Here is a 26,020-nt window from a genome sequence, read left to right as displayed (position 1 = left end):
ATGATGAAACCTAGTGTTTGAATAAACTCTTGACTGTAGACAAGTGACTTGCTATTCTGTCAAATAAAAGATTTATCTGGGTATTTCATTGTTAAACTGTAGCCCCAAAGCACCTTTAACTATAACCAAAGTTATGGTCTCAACTGGATATAGAATGAGTGGATAACTTTTTAATTTGCATTTTTAGAGGAACAGTGTGTGTGTGTGTGTGTATGTATGTGTATATATATATATATAGATAGATAGATAGATAGATAGATAGATATATCTATATCTATATATAAAATATACTTTTATTTTCTTCTGCATGGGGTTACTTATTAGTTTATGGACAACTTAGCAGAGGCTATACCAGAACAGTAGTTTTTTATATTTTTTCTCCCAGATCAATTAATTTTAACCATTAGCTCAAAGACTTTTTGTGTCTTGCCTGCAGTTAGTAGTTTCTGTTGGTCTTGGAGAATTAAATTATAAGGGATAGCATTTGTAGGTAGTAACTTTAGCAGCAAAGATTGGACATTAGAAGGAATGACCCAGAGTCTGTCACGATGGTGCACTCCTTTATCCCAGCACTCAGGAGGCAGAGGCTGGCCTGCAAATGAGTTCCAGGACAGCAGGGCTGCACAGAAACCTGTCTCAGAAAAACAACAACAACAACCAACCAAAGGGTGATTTGTGACTGCACTCCGCCTGTCTCTTGATATAAGCAGTCCTGTGATCAGCCGTTAGTGCTGCGTATGTTAATCACTTGAATGATACAGGCTTGTTAGTTGGTAGTAACTAACATCTTGGGGTTCTCAACAAAGGAGAATGGTTTTAGTAATATACACTAAAGCTGTGTTGTGTATTTCCTCAGTTCCTTCTGTTACAATGGTAAGCGAGTTCTCATAATGGGCATTTATCAAACCAAGATATTGGCTCATGAGTAGATTTAGGGGAATGTGAGATTTTTATTCAACAAATATTACACTGGTAAACATTTTAGAATGTAGATACTCCAGGATTTAGTGTTTCTTCTTAAGCAGTAAGGAGGGGAGAGTACAGCTTTTACTTCATTTCCCGTAAGTCAGCCCCATTTTCAGCAGGGGGGATTGCAGACATTTGTAACATGAGTATAGTTGTTGCAGTAGGCAGTTTTGAATTTCCAAGCAATAAACATTCATCTTTTTTTGACCTTTCTAGAATGTATGAATCTTGGAATCTGATGATTCCAACTCAGGAAAATAAATTAATGTGCTTTTATTTGAATCTTAAAAAGTGGGCTCACGTGCCACTAAAAACATTAATTCTTTGCTCTCTAGAGTATGGGCCTGAGGTGAGGAATTTTATGTGCTTTGTTTGATCTTCTTTCTGCTGTATAAAATGGTGCCTGACATAGAGTAGGCACTCAGTGTTCTACAATAACTGCATGCATCCTTTTCTTTAACATGAACAATGAAGTTTTTCATGTTGTGAATCAATTCTTATGTTATTCAGGAAGCAGAGTCTGTCTATGGGAAGAAACGATGTGGTTCAGCTAAAAGAAGCCTTCAAATGGATAACTCACCCCCTGTTCTCAGAGGAACTTGGAGTTCCCATTGATGGGAAGGTATCAGACATCGGCTTTGTTGATCTCTGGGTTCCTGGGCTCACCCTGTTACTGCAGAGACTTGGTTAGCCAAAAGCATCTCCTCTTTATATAACTCAAAGACGGATCTCCTCAGGTTTGGGGTTTGTTTTTTGTTTTTTTGTTTTGTTTTATTTTTTGTTTTTTGAGACAGGGTTTCTCTTTGTAGCCTTGGCTGTCCTGGAACTTGCTGTGTTGACCAGGCTGGCTGGCCTGGAACTCAAAGATCTGCCTGCCTCTGCCTCCCGAGTGCTGGGATTAAAGGTGTGCGCCACTGTGCCATCCTAAAGTTTTAAATGCTCATTTAGTTCTGTCTAAATTGATGTTAAAGCCTCTTGTTTGTTTTTACTCTTTGTGATCCAAGACACTTAAGATGATAACAAATAATATGAACACATCAACCTTAAAAGCCCAGAAGTAAATCTTCCCCTGAAATTTTTCGTAGTTTAGCTGAAAGGACAGATTTACTGATGCAAAGCAGTGTATTAAAAACTGAGCAAGGAGCCAGCGAGCTGACACAGTGGGTAACGGGGCTTGCCAGGAAGCCTCACGGCCTCAGTTCAATCCTTGCCTCCACTTGGTGAAAGGAAAGAACCAATTACCACAGGTTGTCCTCTGAACCACACACACACACACACACACACACACACACACACACACGCACACACGCACACACACACACACGTTTTTTGTTTGTTTTTTAAAGCTAAGCAAGTATCAAATCAGCTCCAGACTAATCTTGGTTTTCTGTGGCTCTCTTGCTTTCAAATGTACAGACGGTAGGTATTCAGCCCAGTGGAAGGGGCTTGTTCTTAAGTTCCTGTTTCTCGGCAGAGGCTGCCTTTGAAGCTAGGACACCTGGCCGCTTTTCCAGTTCTAGAGAAGATCTGGCCTCAGTTGTGCAAATGGGTTGAAATCAGGGTGCAGCTCAGCAGCCAGCCGCCCTGTGTGAAAACAGGGCCGCTTCCAGCTCATCTGAAATCAGACTTCAGCTCATTGCTCATTTCACTAGAAGGAAGTTTCCTGAATATTAGATCTACCCTACTCAAGTACAATCCCAGCACTGCCCTCTAAAAACCAGTTAGGTTTTTAAAACCATTCTAAAGTACATACTCCATCTCATAGTAAAAATAATCCATTTGAGGTTTTTGGCTTTTTGAGACAGGGTCTCATAGCTCAGGCTGGCTTTGAACTTACTATGTAGCTGAGAACTCCTGACCTTTTGCCTCCCCCTCTCAAGTGCTACAACTGAATACTGAAAGAATAAAGAGTGAAAATACCTCACAGATGGTCTGAAAAGAAAATGAAGTCATCAAAGTACTTTGGAAATTAGAGAAGTCATTAATATACCCTGTTCTTACCTCAAATTTCAGTTTTGAAGCAGATAATTTTAAAATTTGCATACTGAGTCAGAGAAAAGGAAGTGAGAGACAAAAGATCTAGTAATGTTTGGGTAGATTCCAGCCGGTGTCCTGTAGTGGACAGCACTTGGTTCATCTTATTTTTATCATGTGCATTAGGATAAGGAGCAAAACAGAAGGCATTTGTTATTGTAATTCTAGAGAAGATAATCGGCTTGCTAAAGGATCTGGTGAGCTCAGGGTGTGAGAAGGCAGTTGGTATGTGGCATTTACAGCTTTTTCTTCAGTAGCACATCTTGACTGTTCTCTGCAGAGATAAGATGTATATAACATGAAATTATTCAAGTACAGAAGTGCTTATTGCGGCAATTCTTTAATAATAGGAATATTTTCTATAACTTACTGTCTCGCAGATTAACAGGACAGCTTTCCAATATGGCTAACAGATGGCTAGTGAGAGCCATACCCGTGGCTTGTGGTTCCACCCTGGGGGGAGAGGGGGGGTTGGAAAATCATCTTGTGTTTGATTAGTTTATAATTTGGAAGCATCACTCTGAAGAAACAAAACTTAAGAGCACTTTTTAAAAAGTCAGATGTGAATACTTTGGGAATAAGCTTGAAGGCTGGGGAGGTGGCTCGGGTGGTGTTTGCCACGGACCTTTGGACCTGAGTGAGGGTTGCCGGCACTGTGTAAAAGCCAAGCAGGGGCCGATCTCTGGGGCGTTGTGGCCTGCCAGCCTAGGCTAATCGGTGAGGGACAGTCACAGTGAGAGATCCGCATCTCAGAAAATAAGATGGTGAGGGACTGAAAAAGATACCTGATGTTGACCTCTAGCCTCCATGTAGGCTTCTACACAAGTGTATACACACCCACATGCGGCTTCATCCAGAGTCCTTACAGATTTGAACAGAATGTTTTTGTCCTGCTACCAGCTGGTCAGTAACGGCACGGAAGTTCTCTGGGAGTGTTAGTTATCTCTGTCCAGCTCCCAGAGCTCTCTTTCATCTTCATTCTGATGTATGCATTTGCCCAACCCAAGTTGATTTAAAAACTTAGTTTAAGGGAGGGACATTTGGGGAGGTTTGGATGAAGGAAAAAGAAGAGAAAAATGTTGGGATTATATTATAATCTCAAAAACAAAGCAAAATGACACAACAAAACCAGGTTTGGCAGTCCTGTTGGTGACGGGTTTAGAAGTTAAAACCGAAGTAAAGCGCCTCCCTTCCAAGCGGCCTGCAGACAGCCAGGCGGGGGCACCAGTGTTTCTGGTCCTGGGAGCTGTTCTGAGCCAGCCTTTGGGAGTTAACTTATCTCCATTCATAAGTCGTTAGCTGTTAGTTTCCTTTTGTTCATTTGAAAACTGTTCTTCATAATTTTAGAGCTTGTTTGAAGTGAGCGTGGTCTTTGCTCATCCAGAAACAGCTGAGGATTGCCACTTCCTGTAAGTTGCCCTGTAAAACAGTGTCAATCATGTAAAATGGTAGTGCTTTTCTTTTTCATGAAGATACTATTATTTTTCTTTCTCGTGAATATTTAGAACTTGTCATGCCTTAGATTTAAATGTGACCTCTCATAGAAGATTCCTCATGGAAACCAATATAGTTCACAAATGTACACATACATATATAATATGTAAATATAAGTATATAAAATGTATTTGAATTGTGTCAACCTAGTATAAACTCATTAAACATTCTTCTTTTTTTCTTTGTTTGTTTTTTGTTTTTTGTTTTTTTTAGACAGGGCCTCACTATTTAGCCTTGGCTGTCCTGGAACTCACTATATAGACCAGGCTGGCCTTGAACTCACAGAGATCCCAATTGTTGGGATTAAAGGCGTGCACCACCAACCATGCCCGGCTAAACTTTTATCTTAACTTGAATTTTATTTCAGAGGTGAAGTTTGCCCAGATTGTTTCAAACCAGCCAAAAACAAACAGGTAAGGATTTTTACTTTTTAAAATTACCAATAAAATAAATATGCATTGGATAAGATGTGATATGGTAACATGGATAATATGCATGTGATAAGAACTGGTCTTTAAATATTTCCATTTGGTTAATATACTTTTGTCTTATGTATTTATTTTATTCCTTTGGCTTTTCTGAGATAGCCTCACTCAGGATCACCTCACTGTGTAAACCAGTTTGTCCTGGAACTTGTAGCCATCCAAGGGCCTCTTTGTAGGACTCCAGTCCGGCCACACATTGCCCAGCCTCGGGTGTTCTGCGATACCACGCAGCAGGGCTCCCTGACCCCATTATCTTGCATCTTCTGTCCCTACAGAAACAGTACCATGTGGATGTGCTGCTGCCAGCGGCTGCCAGCTCAGGACGGTCCACAGTCTTCTCAGCTTGTGTGCTGACCCTGGGCAAATGTCCGCTGGCAGCTCCTTCAAGGAGCTCAGTGCTGTTTCGATGAAGGTTTACCTCCTTCCGATGAGTTAGGATCTTCACAAGATGGAACCTCCAGTGGAGGGGCTTCCCCTCAAGATACCTTTCCTGTTGGCACAGTGCTGGGCAGGCGGCTTCTCTTGTCTCTTTAATAATCACAGCTGCTCTCTCAGCCCATTGTTCTGTCTTGAAATCTCCTCTGCCGAACTGCTTACTCCATTCCCTTTAAATTCAATTGTACTGAAAGTCTTACATGGGAAGAATGAAGCCAGATTCTTGGCCAAGATATGCCCTGAATGGCCCCTATCCAGTTCCTGAGGGAAGCTTTGTTCCATTCTGACACCTCAGGAGCCAGCCCAGTACCTCCTACATTTTCCTCAGCATTCTTGTTGTTTAAGCTTCCTTGAAAATGGATCATTGGTGATGCCCAGATCTCGGGGACCCCCAAAAGACAACCACAGAGACCGAACCCCTATGTTAAAGCAAAGAGCCTTAATTTTCAAACTCAGAGCTTTGACTCTGTCTGTCCAATGCAGCGGTGAGAGCAGAGAGCCCAGAGCCCAGGCAGGGTGGGAGGTTTTATCATAGCAGAGGTTGGGGTGAGGGATTTCCAGGGCTCAGGACTCTGATTGGCTGACATTTGTCTAGGGTATAGGGAATGTTTGGAATGTCAGGTATTTCCTCTTAGATGCCAGCCCCACTGGGTGGGGTCAGTTTATGGCTTTTCCTGGGTCTAGGTGTTGCCTGTCAGAAGCTGTGTCTGGGCCTCTAAGCTTGTCATGGCAGCTGTGTGGTCAAGCTGTTTTGGTCCCTTCCAGCATCATTAAGCTCTGCTTAGAGCATTCAAGAGCTTCTCTAACCCAAAGTCCAAACTCTTCCACATTCCTCCCACAAATCAGTGCCAAAGGCTTAAGAACTACATGATCAGGTTCATCACACAACAGTGGCTGAAGCATATCTAATTATCCTTTATCAATAAAAACTTGGAGTCAGATATTGGGGTAAGAACCCGAATGATCAGAGAAGCGGCAGAGAAGTGACCAGTGACCTCCTCGCGATCTCCTTCCTCAATCTAAAAGGGCCAACAATCTTTCTAAGCTCCACCCTACTACTTCCTGTGTCTCTCTATATGTCCTTGGTCCTCCAAAACCTCTATGGCTAATTTTTGTCAGCTAGTAGCTAGCTCCACCCTCTCATTCAAATCAAACTTTATTGACAGTATTGGAAGTGTCAGAGTATGATCAAAACATCCCACAAGTGGCCCTAATACTGCCTTAGTTATTTTTCCTATTGCTGTGGTAAAATACTCTGACAAAAGATTTTGGTGCATAGTACTGAACAAAATGGAGAAAGTGAGCTGGAGACAAATAGCCATTTCTCCTTTCTTCCTGGTGCCGTGATCTGCCGGGGCTGTTTTTATTAAGGACATAGAGAGAAGAAAGGGCCTTGAGAGGCCTGCCAGAAACAGACCAACATTATGAGCATTTAAGTTTGACTTACGTTCTTGGGACTATGAAGTATTTCTTGATTTTAATTATGTAGGGTGATATAATTCCTCAGATCATTTGTGTTTCAGCTCTTGTCTAGATAAAATGTCTTTTCGTTTCACCCTATATAGTCAGTGTTCACCAGAATGGCGGTTTTGAAAGCTTTGAATAAGATAAAAGAAGACGATTTCCTCGAGTAAGTATAGAAATAAGAAAGTGTTGTATAACTTTAGAAACAATGGGAATACTGCAGGCACTCTGGATTACCTCAGACAAGCCTGGCTATCACCCGGGCTGTGCACGTCTTAGTCTTCCTCATGGCCCATGAGGACCTGATGTGTGGCAGTACTCAGTAGATGTTTATCAGATTAACAGTGTGAATCAAGTCTGACTTCCTCATCTTACTGAAGAGGAGGCCAGAGTGTGACTCGGTGGTCAGTACCTGCCTGGCAGAGTTGAGGCCTGGGTTCAGTCACTGGGACCAAAGCCTAAGCTTTTGAGTTTGAGAGGATATTGATTTCCAAAAAAGGAGTTGCCTCGCCTGGGTTTTCAGCTGAGTAGTTTAGTGGCCCATGGGCCGAGAGCTGTTCCTGTTACCTCCCAGATCTGGTACTTTCTAGTGTGGCCATCTCTAAAAGAGGAGAGGAAGCTCAGGAGTGTCCTCGCTCGCACAGAAAGAGCACTGGCCGGAGAGTTAGGACTTCTAACTTCTGTCAACTTCTTCTTTGGGCATCAGTGCCCATTTCTAAAATATAAATTGTTAAAATATGTAGAAATACAATACATTTCATATTTTAATTATCAATATTTTTTTTTAAAAAAAACCTAATTATTGTAATTTTCCTTCTAGAAGATCCTTGAATAGATATCAAGCAATGACATCATGATGAGGGTTTCTTATCATTTATGAACTAAAAAAAATGAGTCTCAGGATGGAAATATTTTCATTAAACTTTAAAGAGTAAAGAGTACTTTATCTAGGGGCTGGAGAGATGGATCAGGTCCAGTTCTGGCACCCAGACAGCAGCTCACAGCTGTCTAGAACCCTAATCCAGGGGATCTGACACCCTCTTCTGGCCTCTGCAGACACTAGGCAGGCGCATGATGCACAGACAAAACATTCATATACATAAAATTAAAGTTAAAAAGAATACTTTATATAAATACCAGTTCTTGGGTTTCAAAATGGTTTTATTGTTAAAGAATCTTAGGAAATCATAGAAAAATTCCAAGCCACCTGTTTGGGGTTAAATCAGAATTTAATTGTTTACAGGTAGCCTCCAGTTCATGGCTTTGGAAATTCCTAAATGATGGACAGAGGGGAAATTGTTCATCCCTGTCCCTGTCCTCAGATTGAAGTCCATTAGCTAAGAGAATGGCATCCCAACTTCACACTTTTCTCTGGCTCCATGTCATGGTTGAAATGAGAAGGAAGAAAGGGCCACACGACAGTAGTGGAGGACTCCCCACAGGTAGGGCAGGTCCCCACAAGTGGGGCAGTTACCCACGACAGCACAGCTTTACCCGGTCAGCTAAGGCTCATGCAAGGCAGCAGCATGTGACCACAGAGGAAAATGGCTGACGAGCCTGGAGGGGCTTCTGCTTTGTGTACGTGGGTTTTCCCTACATCTGAAGACTTAGAAATTATCTCTGGGGAAGATAAGGTCTCCTGACTGAAGAGCGACATCAAAGCCCCAATTTACTTAGTGCCACTGCTGTGTGTTAGAAGTGGTTCTCCAGGGCTGGAGTATTGGTTCACTGGTTAAAAATCACTTGTTGCAAAGGACCTAGGTTCGATTCCCAGCACCCACATGGCGGTTTGTTGCCTTCTTGGGCACCAGGCACACATCTGGTGCACAGATGTACATGTAGGCAAAATAGTTATACACATAATAAAAATAAATCTTTGTTTGATTTTGCTTGTTTGGTTTTTGAGACAGGGTTTCACTATGTAGCCCTGGCTGTCCTGGAACTCGCAGTTTAGACCAGGCTGGCCTCGAACTCACAGAGATCTGCCTGTCTCTGCCTCCTGGGTGCTGGGATTAAAGAGGTGTACCACACTTCCCTGCATAATAAAATAAATCTTAGAGGGAGAAAGGGGGGAGGGGAGGGAGGGGGGAGGGATGGTATTTTACAGCTGATATGGTAGCTTATGCCTGTAATCCTAGACCTCAGGAGGCTGAGGCAAATGGATTGTGGCCAGACTTCAACACAGTGAGTTCCAGACCAACTTGGGATACAGGGTGAGACCCTATCTCAAAATAATCAGAACACAGGGACTGAAAGATGGCTCAGTGATTAAGAGCATTGGCTGCTCTTTCAGAGGACCTAGGATCAATTCCCAAAATATCCATACACATAAAATAAAAATAAGTAAACCTTTAAAACAAAACAGTAATGTAACATGAATCTTAAAAGGTCTTATTAATAAAAACAAACCCAGAGCCAGGTATTGGGGTGAACACTGAAAGATCAGAGAAGCAGAACAGGCCACAAATAACCTCATCTCGCCAACTTCTCAGCTGATCCTGTTTCCTCAAACTGGAAACCTCTGTGTCCTCATCCGAATGAATCTCAGCTGAACTGCTGCTAGAAGCCTAAAAGCTTAACAGACTCTAGTTCCTGGTCCTCACACATTATATACCTTTCTGCTTCCTGCCACCACTTCCTGGGATTAAATGTGTGTGCCACCATGCCTGGCTGTTTCCAGTGTGGCTTTGAACTCACAGAGTTCCAGATGGACCTCTGCCTCCCAAGTGGATAGGATTAAAGGTGTGTGTGCCACCATTTTCTGTCTCTGTGTCTATCTAGTGGCTGTTCTGTTCTCTAACACCAGATAAGTTTATTAGGGTACACAATATATTGGGGGACACACTATCACCACACAGTAAAATTTGAAAAGTGGTAAAAGCCTGAAGGATCCTTTTTGCTTTAAAACTTGAAAAGTGGAGAGAGGTAGAGCCCTTGGGGCTCAGGTTCTGAGTTGCTTGGACAATGCTGACTCATCTGTTCTATGACGCATGTCTCAAATATTACTGTCCATCAAGTGTATTTTGTTTTGCAGGCAATTCCCTTGTCCTCCAAACTCACCAAAGACCGTGTGCACTGTCCTTGGAATAGAGTGTACTCATGGTGCTGTTTTTGTTGCTGGTAACTATCTCATCTATAGATGCCCTGTCAGCCCCTTCCTGATGGTGTCCACTACTCTTCCTCTTGTTCCTACTGAGGGCCAGATGCAGAGAAAACCAGGCAGACCCAGAGTGTCCAGTAACCTGAAGCAGACTTCCAAGAGCTAATGTTCCTATACTCTCCTTGACTAAACACTTGGCTTTATGGAGAGAGAGAGAGAGACAATGTTGTATCGACTTTCCCAATTGCTATATGACAGGCAGGGTTTTGTTTTGTTTTAAAAGTTACAGTTGCTTCCTAGTGAAAGCTTGAAGGAAATTGCTCTGAATCTTGCCGCCTCCTCAGCCGTGACAGCAGCTCTCTTGTGGTGACTATTCATAAGGCAGTGAGTGAGTCACAATGTGTTAGGGAGTTTCTTGGTTTTTTTAGCTTACTGATTCTTAAACTTTTCACAAATTTAATTTTCTGTACTACATCATCACCAAGGTTCATTATATTTGAATTATTATTAGTTATCTGTAGAAGCAAGTTTTTTTATGATTGTTGTTATGTTCCACAGTATCATGTAACTCTTCCAGTGGTCAAATGATTAATCATTTCACTCACTTGACGCACTGTCTCTGTCTCTAAGGGATCTATTCTGTTGTTGCTTTAAATCTTATTTAATTATGTCCATGTCTGTGTTATGGCTTCCTAAGTTAGACTGTTTCTTAGTTAAAGGCTAGGCCTCATTTTATATCCTAGCATGTAGAGTATCAAATTTACTAGTTACTTCCCGTTTTATCCTAATATATTGATCACAGCATTCAATCCAACTACCTGATATTTCTTTGGCAGGCAGATACAATAAATACTCCAGGAATCTACCACAAACTCCTTGGATAATTGATGGAGAAAGGAAAATGGAATCTTCGGTAGAAGAATTAATTTCAGATCATCTCTTGGCAGTATTCAAAGCAGAGAGTAAGTGTTATGGTGTTCGTGTTTTCCGTACATTGTTATTCACGAGTAGGTTCCTTGGTGGCTCCAGGAAAGACTTCTCTGTTTAGTCACTCACCCCAGCCTGGACTCCGGGCTTCCCTGGAACAGGTGCTGTTAATATGCAGGCTCTGAGGTCCAGGCTAGATTTTAGTCCAGTGACTGCTCTCTCCTGGGAAACTCAGAAGCACCGAGTCTGCTTTAGACGAACACATTGAGTGTGAAGAAGTTCCGATTTTATGTCCAGTGCTTGTTCAGGAGGCGTCAGCTGGCTTCTGCCCTGACCTACGGGGTGATTGGGAGGAAGTTCATGACTAGAGAAAAGAGATCAAGAGCAACCGTTTTACAGAGGTTTTCCGGAGGGTATTGTGTTTTAATTTCCTATTAATGAGCCATATCTGTGGGATGAGTCAGGTCTGGGAAAGCTTGTTTTCCTTGTCTCAACAGGCCTGGAAGTCAAAGGCAGCTTATAGTCTGTGGTTTGTGTGGAATATAGAAGAAGAAAAGGTCTAAGACTTGTAAAGAAAAACTGCAGGCAGTGGGCAATGTCCATCTTTGGAGTGGGGCTCCTAGCCCCACAGAGGTCTTTCGTGGCCCAGGGAGGCACCTTTCTCCCTGGGAAACCCTGAGGGACATCTGTAAAGTCAAGCAGTGGTCTAGATAAGCGGTGCTGTCCTCCAGAGAGACACCAACCACATCTCCTTCATGAGTTGGGTAGAGGCTGCATGGTGAGCGCCCTTTATTATTTATCTTACTATTTTTACTCGTGTGGTGTTGGGACTTGCGCGTGTCTGCAGGGCCTCCTTGGATCCCCTGGATCTGGAGTTTACAGAGGGTTGTGAGCTGGGCCATGTGAGTGCAAGAGCAGTGCACTCTCAACTGCAGACTCCTCTGTCCAGGAACGCCCCCTGTGCACCCCACATGTGCAAACACACATACACATATATACACATACGTTATATGTGTATATATGTGTGTATGTGTGTATATGTATATGTGTATATGTATATGTGTGTATATGTATATGTGTGTGTATGTGTGTGTATGTATATGTGTGTATGTGTGTGTATGTATATGTGTGTGTATATGTATATGTGTGTATGTATATGTGTGTGTATATGTATATGTGTGTATGTATATATATGTATGTGTATATGTGTATATGTGTGTACGTATATGTGTGTGTGGGGTGCATGTGAGTGCTGTGCTTAGCGGGGATAAGAGCATTGTGTCCCCCTGGAGCTGGAGTTCTGGGTATTTGTGAGCTACCTGATGTTCAAGAGCTTGCTGTGGAGCCATCCCTCTAGCTAGGCTCCTGGTGCTAACACAGGAGCTGGTCTGTGAACTTGGCTCCTGGTGCTTACACAGGAGCTGGTCTGTGAACTTGGCTCCTGGTGCTAACACAGGAGCTGGTCTGTGAACTTGGCTCCTGGTGCTTACACAGGAGCTGGTCTGTGAACTTGGCTCCTGGTGCTTACACGGGAGCTGGTCTGTGAACTTGGCTCCTGGTGCTAACACGGGAGCTGGTCTGTGAACTTGGCTCCTGGTGCTTACACGGGAGCTGGTCTGTGAACTTGGCTCCTGGTGCTTACACGGGAGCTGGTCTGTGAACTTGGCTGCTCATGCTTATACAGGAGACAAGCGACTCAGCTGTTTCCTTAGCTGCCATGAATTATTTTCTGAACAGAGAAGAAAAATAACCTAGAAGCCTAATATTTCCAGATTTTTAGGAAAAGGACTTTGAGGCATTTCACCTACTTAATATTTGCAAACTGCTGTCATTTACTGAAGACTTGAAAATAAGCTCTGCTTAAAAGCCTCTCTTGGGCTGAAGATGTCATTCACCATGCACTGGGCTCTGGCTTTGCTTCTCAGCACTGCACCAAAAAGAAAAAAGAAAAGACGCTTTGCTCGATTTTGGGGTGTGTGTGTGGGGCTGCCTCACTTCCTTTCTGTGGGAATTCAGGGGTCTTCAGTTCGGACTATTTAGGTCTCAAGGCTTCTTCAGGGGTCAGGGACTATTTAGGCTTATTCAGGGCTCAGGGACTGCTAGTGGCAGTTTTTCATGTGTTCATGAAAGTATTTATGGTCCTTCCACTTGAAGGGAAAGTCTTGTTCCCCAACTGAAAGTGACAAACTGTGAGGCTGAGGATGTAGCTCAGTTTCCCTGGGATCGATTCCCAGCACCATTAAGTTAGGCATGGCGGCCTTCCTAGGATCCTGGTACTTGGAAGGTAGAGACCAGAGACCCACAAGTTTAAGATCATCCTTACTATAAGGTGGTTTGAGACCAGTCTGGGCTCCTGAAACTCTGTCTCCAAACAAACAAACAAACGACCAAGACACAGGCCGGGCGATGATGACATAGTAGGCCTTTCATCCCAACACAGAGGTGGTCTGATCTCTGAGTTCTAGGACAGCCTAGTCTACATATTGAGTTCCAGTCCCATCAGGGCTACACAGCGAGACCCTATCTCAAAACAACAACAAAAACCCCAAAACAAGAAACAAAAGCAGTTTGCGTGTTCATAGAGAAACTGATTGAGAGCTTACTGAAAAACGATAGTCTACTGGACCTGGGTGCTCACTGCTCCCGTGTGCGGGGTGGGTGGTATAGTCTTCTGGACCTGGGTGCTCACTGCTCCTGTGTGCGGGGTGGGTGGTATAGTCTTCTGGACCTGGGTGCTCACTGCTCCTGTGTGGGGGGTGGGTGGTATAAGCTTGTTCAGAGTTCCTGACTGATAACAGCATTTGTCCACCATGCTTCTCAGCTGGGTGACTGTTATTTCTATCAGTGGTTCATATTTGCAGACTCTGGGAAGATGAGTTTAGCAGCTGCCTCCTTAAGTTTGACAACTGTATGGAATAGACAAGAGCTGGGTGAGCAGCTCTGTTTCATGATAACCACTCTGTCCCTAAGGAGGACATACAAACTTGTCTCTCCTTGCTTTAACGGCATATCCTGTTATGTACTTGCTAATCCTGTAGTTAGTGAGTATTAAGTATTGACACACTCAAAATCAAGGAGTCTAGGAAATTTTCCCCTAATACTACATTTACTACTTTATTTACTGACTAAAATGTTTGTTGGGTCAGTTCCCTGTGGGCATGATGAGTTACAGGGTAAAGTCCAAGCTATGTGTCTTGGCATTCTGGGGCCTTCAGTCAGCTGGCACCTGCCCGGGGTCTGAGAGCTGCTGAGTAGCCAAGCTGCCTACTGGTCCAGATAATCACTGCTCTTCATTGGTTTTTGGCATGTCCTTCCCTTCGAGGAAATGCTTAAAACCCGGGACTTAGGGCATAAGGCGAGGCACAGTTGAGATTCAGAAAAGTAGGTTTTAAGCATATATTCTCTAGTACTAAAGACTTGCAGCTAGTCCTCATTATACACTTTATAAAGTTTTAAGGGTTTTCCCCTATAAATGATTTCTGTTCTAAGTTCCAAAGTGTTTTCTTAGTTTCAAGTTGGAAAACATTTCTAAACGGGAGCTGGTGACATGGCTCAGTGGCTGAAGGCGTTTGCTGCTGAGATCCATGGCGTGAGTTTGATCCCCAGGTCCTCCGCATGTGCACCATGGCACACGCCTGTACTCACAGACCATCACACACACACACACACACACACACCTAACACCGTAGTAAGAAATAGAATAAAGGGTAAAAACTAGAATTGTGCTCACAGTGCAGGAATGTCCTTACGTTTGTTTCCTGACCTGTGTCTACATGTCACATTAGACTCTCTGATTCTCCATAAAGGGTGGCTCTGAGGGTGAGGACCGTGTCCACCTTGTTTCCTGTGTCTCTCTAACGTCACTCACCGTGCGTCGCCCCAGCAGACATCCTGAGTGAACACACCAGTGCTTTGTGAACCAGAACCCCGCTGTCCCTTCCTCTTTGTCAGAGACCTTAAAGGTCATCGTTGTACCGACGACTCAGGGTTCCCAGAGCCTCCCAGCCCTTCTCAGCCCTGACCTCTGCTTATGTCTTGGTGGTCCAGTGTAACCTGGTGGTTAGTTGATTCTGGTGTCAGAATGCCTGATCCACTACCCGTGGGTGGCTACCAGAGCTGCATTTCTTCATCCAATGTGACTTTTGGCAATGGATTCATCCTGCCTGTCTCACCTTCTTTAGAAGGAAAACGAAAATAGTGCCAGTGGCATCTGTTTTAAAGCACTTGGAGTAATGCCTGCTCAAGTGTTTGCTGTGGTGACAGAGTCTTCCATTTGATCTGTATCTATGAGCATTATTATGTAGATCCTTAAAACTATTTTCCCTGTCTGACATTCTCAGCTTTTGGTCTGTGGTGATAAATTCATCTTGGTTTGTCCAGTGGTTTTAACATGGCTCCATGTTGGGTTTGGTTATATACTCAATTTGCTATTTAAAGGTCAGACCTTTCTTCTCTCACTTTTTTTCCCATAGAGTTTAATTTTAACATGATTGCTCTTGTTGTTATGCTTGCTTTAAGAAAAAAGACAAAGTTTTTGCCGCAAGCCAGTGGCCAAGGAGGCGGGGCCTTCCCTTAGCCTTGCCTTTCTATGAGATGGGGATATAGATGCTAGTTAAACTCTGGCTTTGATGTCAGAAAGATATAGCTCTGCCACTGGATTGTTTAATATTACCTAAATCTATGAAGCGTAATGTTCATTTATTTAATGCTTCATCAAGTTATAATAAGGATTAAATGATGTGTGTATAATTTTACCCCAGTACCTGTAATGAGTAGTATTTATTATTATCATCACTGTTTTTAGCCAAGATTGAGATTAGAGATGGGGTATTCATTATTGCTTGAGGTCCTCTCCCATGGACTGCTGGGACCACAAGTCCTTCAGTGGACTTCTGTCAGTGGTTGGAACAAAGTATACTAGAGCTGCTGTCTCTCATCTTTCCTCCCCTTGTTCTGCTTCTTACAGGTTTTAATTTCTCATCCTCTGGAAGAGAAGATGTAGATGTGAGAACTTTAGGAAATGGTAAGATGGCCTCAGTACCACCTGATGAGAACTGGCTGCTGATAATCACCTGTGAGGCAGTAGCTTTCTGTAGTCACTTAGAACCACAGTGGGAGGACCCAGGCTCCTCCAGATGGGGAGCATGTGGCTTGTGCGGCTACCTCTGTAGACTATGATTTGTGTCTGAACAGCAGTCATTTCTTCAGAGACGTCCTTACCACAGGCTGTAATCTGTAATGGACTTCATGTGCATTAAGAAGAAAAAGGTTTTCCCTCAAAGTTTATTAGTTGCTCCATTTAAGAACTTTTCAGGCCAGTTGGTGGTGGCCCATGCCTCTGGAGGCAGAAGCAGGTGGATCTCTGAGTTCAAGGCCAGCCTGGTCTACAGAGTGAGTTCCAGGACAGTCAGGACTATGTAGAGACCCCATGTCAAAAAACAAACAAAGAATATCTCAGAAGTTACCAGTTTTCAATATGTCTATCTTTATTTGAAAATGATTCTACTCTTTTAGCCTTCATTTCTCTCTCTTGTTTTATCTTGTTGAGTTATAAGAAAGATAATGAGAATTAATTTTGAGCTGTTTGATGTTTGTAGTTCCTTCCCCTTGTGGAATCACAGTTGTTCCATGTCACTAGTAGATTAACTGGGAGAATGGATCTCACCTTGTTGTATCTGGGCTTTGCTCTCTATGACAGTGTTAGTGCCATTAGTGTAACCAACTTAATTAGTGGTTACATTAATTATTTAAATTTTATTTTGTAATTAACACAGGCTTGTGTGCGGCCCTCTGGGAAGGCAGTCATTTTCACATCAGCCTTCCTGCCCCGCCCCCGAAAGCCCCTTTGCTCTTCACACTTTCTCCCCTCCCCCAGATGTAGTCATGCCACTGAACCTTCAGGCCTCTAGTGTAGCCTGTTCTCACACTCCGCCTCTGCCCCCATGTTAACTCCATCGACACGTTTCTGTTTCATGATGGGCGTGCACTTCCAGGAAGACCCTTCGCAGTGGAGCTGCTCAACCCTCACAGAGTGCATTTCACTTCACAAGAAGTCAGGGAGCTCCAGCAGGTAAACACTTGTGTGGACGCATCTTGTTTGTGCAACCCCGTGACTGAGCTAGAGTTGATAATTGTTTTTCTTTCTCTGCTGCCACAGAAGATTAATAAGTCATCTGACAAAATCCAAGTACGTGACTTGCAGCTTGTCACCAGGTGAGGATGGGCGTGCTGGAGAGATTCTAAAGGGACGTTTTCGTAGATCATATATTTGGTAAGGGGATTGCACACAGAGTATATTAAGAAAAAAAAATCCGACCCCAATTAAGAAATGGGAAGATGATTAAGTAGACATTTCTCCAGGAAGGATGTGTGAGTAGTCAACGAACGTGAAATGATGCCCAGCGTCTTACACTAGGGCTGTGCAGGTCAGAGCTACAGTGAGCTAAGGCTCACTCACACCCCCGAGGAAGGCTATCATTGAAAAAAATAAAATAAAGTGCTAGCGAGGGCATAGAGAAACTGCCACGCGCATTGCTAATGGTGTTGAAAGTGGGGCCACTCTGAATGGCACGTTGACAGTCTGTCAAAAATTCAAACGTAAGGTGACCATATGACCTAGCAGTTCCCCTTCTAGGTATCAGATCAATGACAGAAGTGAAAACATACGTCACCCAAAGATCACCAGGGATGTTCATAGTAGTGTTTTCACAAAGCAGAGAAGAAGCCAGCGGTAGCACGGGCCTGTAATTTCTAACTGGAGGCCAAGGCAGGAAGGTTGGGATTCAGGGCTTTCCTTGGCCAAATAGTAAATTGCAGGCCAGCCTGGATTGCATAAAACAATTATGTTTCTTAAAAAAAGTAGATACCACTTATCTATCCATAGAAAAACACAAAGTGAAATAGTTGTCTCTTCTTATCCTTGGAAGATGTGTTCCAGGACTTGCTGTGGACACCCAGGACTGCAGATAATACTGAATTCTATAAATAGTATGCTTTTCTTGTACATAATTGATGAAAAGGATTGACTAAAAAAACTGAGAACCAGTCAGGACCAGAGAGAGCACTGGCTGTTCTTGCAGAGGACCTGGGTTCAGTCCCAGCACACATGCACATGGTGACTCACAACCTGTAACTCCCACTCCGGGGGAGCTGATTCCCTTTTCTGGCCTCCAAGGACACCAGGCACTCATGTGACATACATACCTACATGCAAGCACTCACATATACACATAAAATAAAAACAAATCTTTTTTAAAAAGCCATGAAAAAATAATTGCTAATAATAAAACATGGCAATTGTAGCAATATACTATAAGGTAAGCATCAATTGCCTGCTTTTAAGTTTTTATATGTAATACTTTTAGTAGGAGGTTGACAGCAGGCAAAGTGATTTCATGGGTAAGGGGGACGTACTACGTACCCCTCCAGTGTAATATGGTTTGTTTGTTTGCTTTGTTTTTCTTTAAAAATGAAGAGGTATGGAGTACTGATTCAGAGTGCACCATAGATGCCCTTGACCTTGACAGCATTGTGAAGGACAGAAGCCAGTCAGTCACCACTCTGTGATCGTACCTAGTAGGTAGAAAGTCAAGTAGTGCTAGGTCATCCTGGGCTTGGGAAAGGAATGGGAAGAAAGTGCTGCTGGGTGTGGAGGGTCCTTCTGGGGCAGTGGGAGTGCCGTAAGTTAGACTATGCTAGATGCAAAGCTCCAGGAGCAGGAGAGCTCATAGAACGTACCGTTTAACCTCAGCCAAGCAGAGATTCGGGACAAGGTTTGTGTGTATTTTTTGTCCTGGGACAAACTTTCCTTTGTTATTGGTGTTTAGAGAGGCAATCGGGTATATGAAGGAAGGTGAGGAGGGTAAGACCAAGACCTACAGTGCCTTGATTTGGACGAATAAAGTCATACAGAAGAAAGACATTGGATTCCTAAATGACCTAAAGGTACTTTACCTGCAGTTTTTGATTTGTTTTCTTTTTCTTTTGCATATTAAAAAGCCATTGCTTCTAGTGTATTACCAGCAAGCCACAGTGCCTAGGCTTTGGGGTCTGGGTGACCTACATTCAAATCCTAGCTTTCCAGTTCACTGGCAGAGTGATCAGATGCTTGCCTAACTCTTGGGAGAAGCAGTGTTTCGATGGGTGGCGGTGGTAGTGCACACCTTTAATCCCAGCACCCGGGAGGCAGAGGAGGTGGATCTCTGAGTTCAAGGCCAGCCTGGTCTACAGAGTGAGTTCCAGAATAGCCAGGGCTACACAGAGAAACCCTGTCTCGAAAATCAAAAAAGGAAAAGAAAGAAAGGAAGGAAGGAAGGAAGGAAGGAAGGAAGGAAGGATCTGTGTTGCTGACTCTGAAGACAGACTCACAGGTTAAACCCTGGGTCTACATTTTGTAGTTGTACGACTCTGGACAAATCCTTAGTTTAGCCTGTATGCTTCATCTGTGAAATTATGTTAGAAAAACTAAATTAGTTCAATTGTACAAAGCATTTCAAATGGTACCAACCACATAGAAAATATTGAGGAGTGCTATTATATTTGGTTATCTATAAAAATTAAATATAAAATAAAATGTATCTAATAGAATTGATACTAAAATTACATATATGAGTGAATAAAGTGTAACAGTTATGTGAAGCACATGTATTTTGTGAGAATGTCACTGTAAAGGACCTGCTTGTCCTGTTAAACAGCTCTTGTCTCTCTTGTAAAGACAGTCACAGTGGGTAAGAGCTCTCCATGCAAGAATGAGGACCTGAGTAGTCCAAAGTTTTCTCTGGTCCACCCGGCCCCGCGGTCCCTCATAAAACAACCACTCAGAGGCTTGATACTATTACAAACTGTGTGGCCGTGGTAGGCCTCTTGCTTGCTAGCTCTTATAATTTAAATTAACCCATTTCTATTAATCTGTGTTTCACCATGTATTCCATGGCTTTACCAGTCTGCTGGCATGTTGCTCCTTGGGCATCTGCCTTTCTCTTTCCTGTCTCTCTTCTTGGATTTCCCACCTGCCTCTAAGCTGCCTTGCTGTAGGCCAAATCAGCTTATTTATTAACTAATGGGAACCACATATATTCACAGTGTACAGAAAGACATCCCCCAGCATGAGGTGAGTTTCAGCTCCATGTTAAAACCAGGCGTGGCCATGTGTGCCTTAACCCCAGGGCTGGGGGGGCAGGTACAGCAGGCTCCGGTGACAGTGAAGGACACTTGTGGTCCTCTGTCCTGTGCACACACCAGAGAGAGAGAGAGAGTTCAAGGCTTGAGTGAGCATAAATGAGCACAAAACATATATAACTTATCCGTATAATGGAGTCTTACTACCCAGATCTTTAAAATTGTGTGGTTGAGCTGAGTGTGGTGGCTTAGAAGATCCAGGCAAGAGGACCACAAGTGTGAGGTCAGCCTGGGAAATACAGCAAGACCCTACCTCAAAGAACCAATTATTTAAAGTGATAGTTGTTAACATGGGAAAATGTTATCCTACGTGCTAAGGGGAAAGCTGTAAGAATAACTAGAGGGTAATGCCTTCTGATTTCAGCACACCCAAATGTGCTCTGTGTACACACACGTGTGGTTATGTAGAAAACAATATGGCAAAAATTTTCATAAATAAGATTTATACTTAGTCATGAAAAGTATAGTACTGAATAGATAAAAAAAAATGGATAAAGGTGAATGAAGAGACGGTTGAAAAGGAACAACTCCGTGATCGAGAATCGTTTGGAATGCTGTTCCACCTCCAGGACAAAGTAATAGATGGCATTACCCCATTCCTTAAGTCGGGAAGGCAGACAGACGGAAGCTTTTCAGACTTGGAAGGCAATGGCAGTGCTGTAAGAAGAGCCAGCCGTGCTGATGACCTCACCTCTGTTGACAGGCTCTCTGCGGAGCGTGACTCCTGCGGAAGGCCGTGCGTGAAAGGAGCTTTTCTGACTTTGTTCACAGTGGCAAAATCAGCAGTGTCAAACTGGAAAGAAAATGACATTAGCTGGATGTAGTGGCACAGCACATAAAGGTCTAAGTTCAGGCCCAGCCTGGGCTGTGAGTAAGACTAAGCAAGCCAACAGAGCAGCTTTGGATGAGCTAGTGGTAGAGTGAACGAGCATCCTGTAGCTGTTAAAAATAAAGCCAGAAGCAGGGCGTGATTTTACTTAATGTGGGTCAGTGTGTGTCTGTACTTATCAAAAAACGTTGGGGAAAGACTACACTGTCAGAGTCTGACTTGGGAGACAAGCAAAGCGAGAGATGTGAATGCGGCAGGGAGGGCATGCATCGTCTGTCCACCCAGAGACGCCTGTCACCTCCACAGGCTTTGCGCTTGCTCTTGCCTAGGGCCTTCAGGACAGGAGTCTGGGTTTTGTTGTGGTTTGATTGAGACAGGTTACTGTGTAGCCCAGACTGCCCTCAAACTCACTGTGTAGCCAAGGATGGTGCTGACCTTCTGGTCTTCCTACATCCACCTCTGAGTGCTGGGCTACAGGTATGTGTCACCACGCCTGTTTTTGTGCTGTGTAGGGATTGAACCCAAGGATATGCAAGCAGTGTACCAAGTGAGCACATCTCCCGCCCCAGAGAAGTAGATGCAATGCAGACAGATTTATGGACTCTGTAAGATCATATACCCTTCGTAGTGTATAAGTCAGCTGGATATAATGGTGCATGTCTTTAAGCCCGCACTGAGTAAGCAAAGGCAGACAGATCTCTGAGTTCAAGGCCAGCCTGGTCTACATAGTGAGATCCTGTCTAAAAAACCAAACCAAAAACCCACCAAAAATGTAGATGTAGGAATCATTTAGAATGCTATTAAAAAAGAAATTCATTAAAAAAAAAAAGGTTTGGGAGCTGGCATTGAGGCTCAGTGGAAAATAAGTCCATTAAAAGTAGATTCAAGGGCTGGGGATGTAGCCCAGTGACAGGGTGCTTGCCTAGGGCAAGGCCCTCGGTCTGAGTCCCAGCACTGCAGAAACAAGACAAAACAGCACAGTTCGGGGGTTACCGTAGCGCCAACTAAAAAGTAACATAGAATGGTGGCTGTGTAGGGACGTAGGAAGTGGAAGAGACCGCTCCCAGGCACACTGCTGGGCCGGGTTGGTTTCTAGTGACATTGTTGTAGTTTACGAAATTCCCATTGGCTTAGAGATAGAAACTGAGTTACTTCTCTGTTCTGGGAAAAAGGCCACTGCAGGTTCACTGCTTGCCGCCTCTTTAAAGGGCAGCCTACTTCAAAGGAAGAACTGTACTTGTGTGCTTCTGAAAATCAGCCGTGTGGGACAACACAGCACAGAGCTCAGAGTGGATGTAATGGTTTCCTTTTGTGGTCTAAACAGCAGACCAAAAGGACACATGGGCATGTGTACTGATGAGTACTGAGTTAATGGTTCTGGGTGATTGGCTCCTTCCTAGTCTGTCCTGGGAGTCAAGTAACAGAAGCCAGAGAGGAGTTCTCACTGGATAGTTGCTTGTATTTGTTTGTATTTGTTTATTCATTTCTCTCTGTGTGTGTCTCTCTCTCTGTTTCTCTCTGTGTGTGTCTCTCTGTTTCTCTGTCTCTCTGTCTCTGTCTCTCTCTCTCTCTCTCTCTCTCTCTCTCTCTCTCTCTCTCTCTCTCTCTCTCGACAAGTTCTTACCATGAAGCTCTGGCTGTCCTGGAACTCATTCTGTAGACCAGGCTAGCCTCGAACTCACAGAGATCCACCCGCCTCTGCCTCCCGAGTGCTGGGATTAAAGGCGCGCGCCACTGTGCCAGGCCATACCTGCGAATTTAAAGGCTGTGTGTTTCTGTTCTCTGAGTCTCTATATACATCATTATAACTCTTCATCACAGTTCATTCTTGAAAACCTTGATCTTTTTAGCTACAGAAAAGTCAAGCCCCGTGGAGACAGCTCACTCCTAAGAATTATAGACTCATAAAAAGCACAGTGGGGAGAGGCTGTCGACTCTGCCCTTCAGTGCGGCCTTAGTCAGAACTTGCTCTTCTTCCTTGGTGTCTGGAAAGGAATGCAGGCTGGAGCCTTTCCCTCCTTAGTGGAGACTGCTCACTCATCATGCAAATTCGGAGGCGCTGTTCCAGCAAGAAACTGCAGAGAAGTTAGAGTTCTTAAGAACCAACTTGTCTGGTTTGCCTAAAATCTATTTTTAAAAGGTTGAAGTAGATGACCTTTTATAGTATTAATCCCTGTTTCTTAATTTATATCACCTAGCATATGGGGAAATCTCTAATTTGATGTAATTATAAGAAAAAGCAGCATATATCACTGAAAAAAATCTGAATTGTTAAGATACAGGCGAATATTATTTTTGTAAAGCTGGGATTTTATGTAAATACTGGAAGACTGAAGTCCTCACTTTTATGTCAGTCACTTTGTGGCATTAGAAAACAAAGGTAACAATGTTGTCTGCTAGCAAAGTCCTATGCCAGAATCCCGAGTGATGTGTTCGGTGTCAGGGCAGAAGAGCTGGTGGGATCATCCCTTCCCAGCCCCTGTCTTATGATAGGGTATTCAGAAAATGAGAAGTCCCGTTGAGATAGAGCCTGAGGGGCTGCAGCTGGCTCTGTGTCAGCGAGTCCCCACCCTACCCTGACAATGATGGGGACTGATGTAAGCTATGCGTGGCTCTGATTGCATCATATCCTCCGCTAGGACTTAAAGATCGACCAGAAAACACCTCTCCGGGTCCTTCACCGAAGGCCTTTGGCCGTGAGAACTCGGGCCATTCACTCTATGGAGACACGCTACCTGGACGAGCATCATTTTCGTCTGTATTTGAAGACCCAAGCTGGAACGTATCCTTCTCCTTTGTGTTTGCAGAGACCTAACCAGGATGGGATCAGGTAGCTCCTGCTGCCCTTGACAACAGGTTCCATTGACCTGGGAGACACTTGTTTGTTAGAGATGTGTTCTCCTGTACCCCAGGGCTCTTGTACTCCAGGCTGGCCTTGAACTCTTGATCCTCCTGCCTCTACCTCCCAAGTGCTGGGATTACAGGCCAGTGCTACCTCAGGTGATCTGGGATGTTTTGGAAAGGATTTGAGTGTATTCGTTTAATATTTTGGAGTGGAATCAATACTTTGTTTTTTGAAGTCTGTTTTCCCATTTGTGTTTCAAAACAGTGTTTTAAACCATGAAGTATCCATCAGTTAGTTCAATGCCAGCTTTAAAATGTACAGTTCTGTTATAGTGTCTTACCCGGTGTTTATCATATAATATACTCAAAAAGTACTTTTAATTGATTCATTTGCTGTCTTTACACATTTTACAAGTCACATATTCATAACCCTATTTGGTCCTCTGAGTATTTCAAATGTTTGCCCAACTGATTTAAACACGGGTGATAGAAACATTGGTATTTTACTGTCTTTAAAGTCTGAGATTAGCGCTCCCCATGTTGTCCAGAGGCTCAAGGTGAACACTAAGCAGTCCTCTGTGTGTGCCTCCCGGATGACAGGAATGCCCCACACACCGTGTCCAGTGCTTTGTGACATAGTGATTGTAACTTACACACAGGCCTGTGTAAAAACCCAAACCCAAACACCACATGTCACCACCATAAGCAATAATACATCAGTGTTAGGACAGAGTTCAAAACTCCAACATTTTGACTGTGTTTTAAATAGAAAAGATTGTAACTCAGAGTTTTAAATACCTACATGCCAATGATAATACTTTGTTTATAACCTATTTTGACTTACGGCTTTGGGGTCAGAACTGAGTTTCTAATTAAAGTGTCAGAGAGCTCCAACAGTTTTAGGCTTAGTTTAATATTTGCCTTCTTTTAAGACTGAATCTCACTGTGAATCCCAGGCTGTCCCTGATCTCCAGATTCTGCCTCTGCCTTCCAAGTGCTAGGGTTACAGGCATGTCTCACCATGCCTGGTTTTCTTATTGCCCTTCCCAACATGGGTGTGTGTGTGTGTGTGTGTGTGTGTGTGTGTGTGTGTGTGTGTGTGTGTGTGTTCCAGTGGCATGAAATGATAAATCTCTTTTCATTGGCATGCAGGCAGTGCATAGTTCTGTGTACAACAACATACCCTCCCGGTGGGAAGAGTCGAGAGCTGGTCACAGATGGTATTGTCATCATATTGCTGTAACTGAGGTGCCTCTCCTTCTCTTAAACGTCTTTTCCCACCCTTGTTCCTTCCAGTGCCCTGGATTGACCTCGCTGAACTGGGGTATCTACTCCAAATACCTTTTCTGTTCTGCACTTTGAATCAGGGATCATTTGTGCAGATTCTGATCCGCAGCTTGTTTCTTCTTTATTGTTTGGAGCACATTTGGCTATTGTAGATGGAATTCAAAGAAATCACAAATGTTAAAATTCATTTTGACTTTGGTATTGGAGATTGAACTCAGGGCTCATACATACTAAGTACATACATGTCTTACCACTGAGCTTCATGCCCTGCCTGAGATTATAAAAACAAAATAAAACTAACCCCATCTTTAATTTACATGCCAAGAAGGAATTCTTTGTCTTTTGGAAAAACTAACACCCTTTGGAAACAGCTACATATATAGACTTACTATGTTAGCCAAGAAGAACTGGTAACTGTAAACAGCACGTAGTTCTCATAGAAGTCCATGTCCTTTGTGTCCTCAGTTCCTGTGTGCTGGCCCAGGTTCGCAGAGCCCAGCACTCGGAGCCAGGCTGACTGCCTCCAGTCTCATCCCTCCAGCATGAGTCAGGTCCAGACCTTCCCACTGCTTCTGGCCTCCTGTTTGGTCGGCTTCCTTCTTTATTACTGGCTTTCTCTGAAGAAAATCAGAGAAAAAGAATGGCAATTGAAGAGAATCTGTGAATTCAGGGGGAAAAGCTACTAAATAACAGTATGTCTTCTGTTTGATTGAGAACATGTAGTGGAGGAGGAGGTGAGAAAACTTGTAATGTTTCTTAGTGTTGAGGATGCATTCATTTGCCCGTCAGACGCCATTAACTACTTATACGGATCGGTTTTACTCACGCAGTTTCTTGTTCTTGTTTCTTAGTGAACAATGGGGAAGATGTGTGTTTTTCAGATAATGTCAGGGCTACAGCAGAGTGCTGTGGAATGCTAATCTTATTAAGAACAAATTCCAGATTAAACCATTGCCTTCAAAATGTAAAGACCTAGAA

The 26,020-nt window shown here is 43.5% G+C and overlaps 1 protein-coding gene across 5 annotated transcripts in view; it reads left to right on the top strand.

Annotated features, from left to right (window-relative positions):
- Pus10 (pseudouridine synthase 10) overlaps positions 1-26,020 on the top strand; it is a 77,347-nt gene that overhangs the window by 43,448 nt on the left and 7,879 nt on the right. For 4 of the 5 annotated variants that reach the window (XM_059275288.1, XM_059275287.1, XM_059275286.1 and 1 more), the window contains 11 exons: positions 1,477-1,588; positions 4,348-4,409; positions 4,862-4,907; positions 6,980-7,044; positions 9,913-9,998; positions 10,815-10,940; positions 15,872-15,928; positions 16,899-16,975; positions 17,063-17,118; positions 18,732-18,849; positions 23,551-23,693. In XM_059275288.1, the coding sequence (XP_059131271.1) occupies positions 1,477-1,588; positions 4,348-4,409; positions 4,862-4,907; positions 6,980-7,044; positions 9,913-9,998; positions 10,815-10,940; positions 15,872-15,928; positions 16,899-16,975; positions 17,063-17,118; positions 18,732-18,849; positions 23,551-23,693 (948 nt within the window). Of the gene's footprint in view, positions 1-1,476; positions 1,589-4,347; positions 4,410-4,861; positions 4,908-6,979; positions 7,045-8,166; positions 8,321-9,912; positions 9,999-10,814; positions 10,941-15,871; positions 15,929-16,898; positions 16,976-17,062; positions 17,119-18,731; positions 18,850-23,550; positions 23,694-26,020 lie in introns of those variants that run through there. The other variant, XM_059275291.1, reaches the window with a different exon arrangement.

This window comes from Peromyscus eremicus, chromosome 10 (genome assembly GCF_949786415.1).
Source record: "Peromyscus eremicus chromosome 10, PerEre_H2_v1, whole genome shotgun sequence".
NCBI classification, from domain to species: Eukaryota; Metazoa; Chordata; class Mammalia; order Rodentia; family Cricetidae; genus Peromyscus; species Peromyscus eremicus.
Note: the sequence above shows the minus strand (reverse complement) of the source record. Positions and strands in the feature narration are given on the sequence as shown.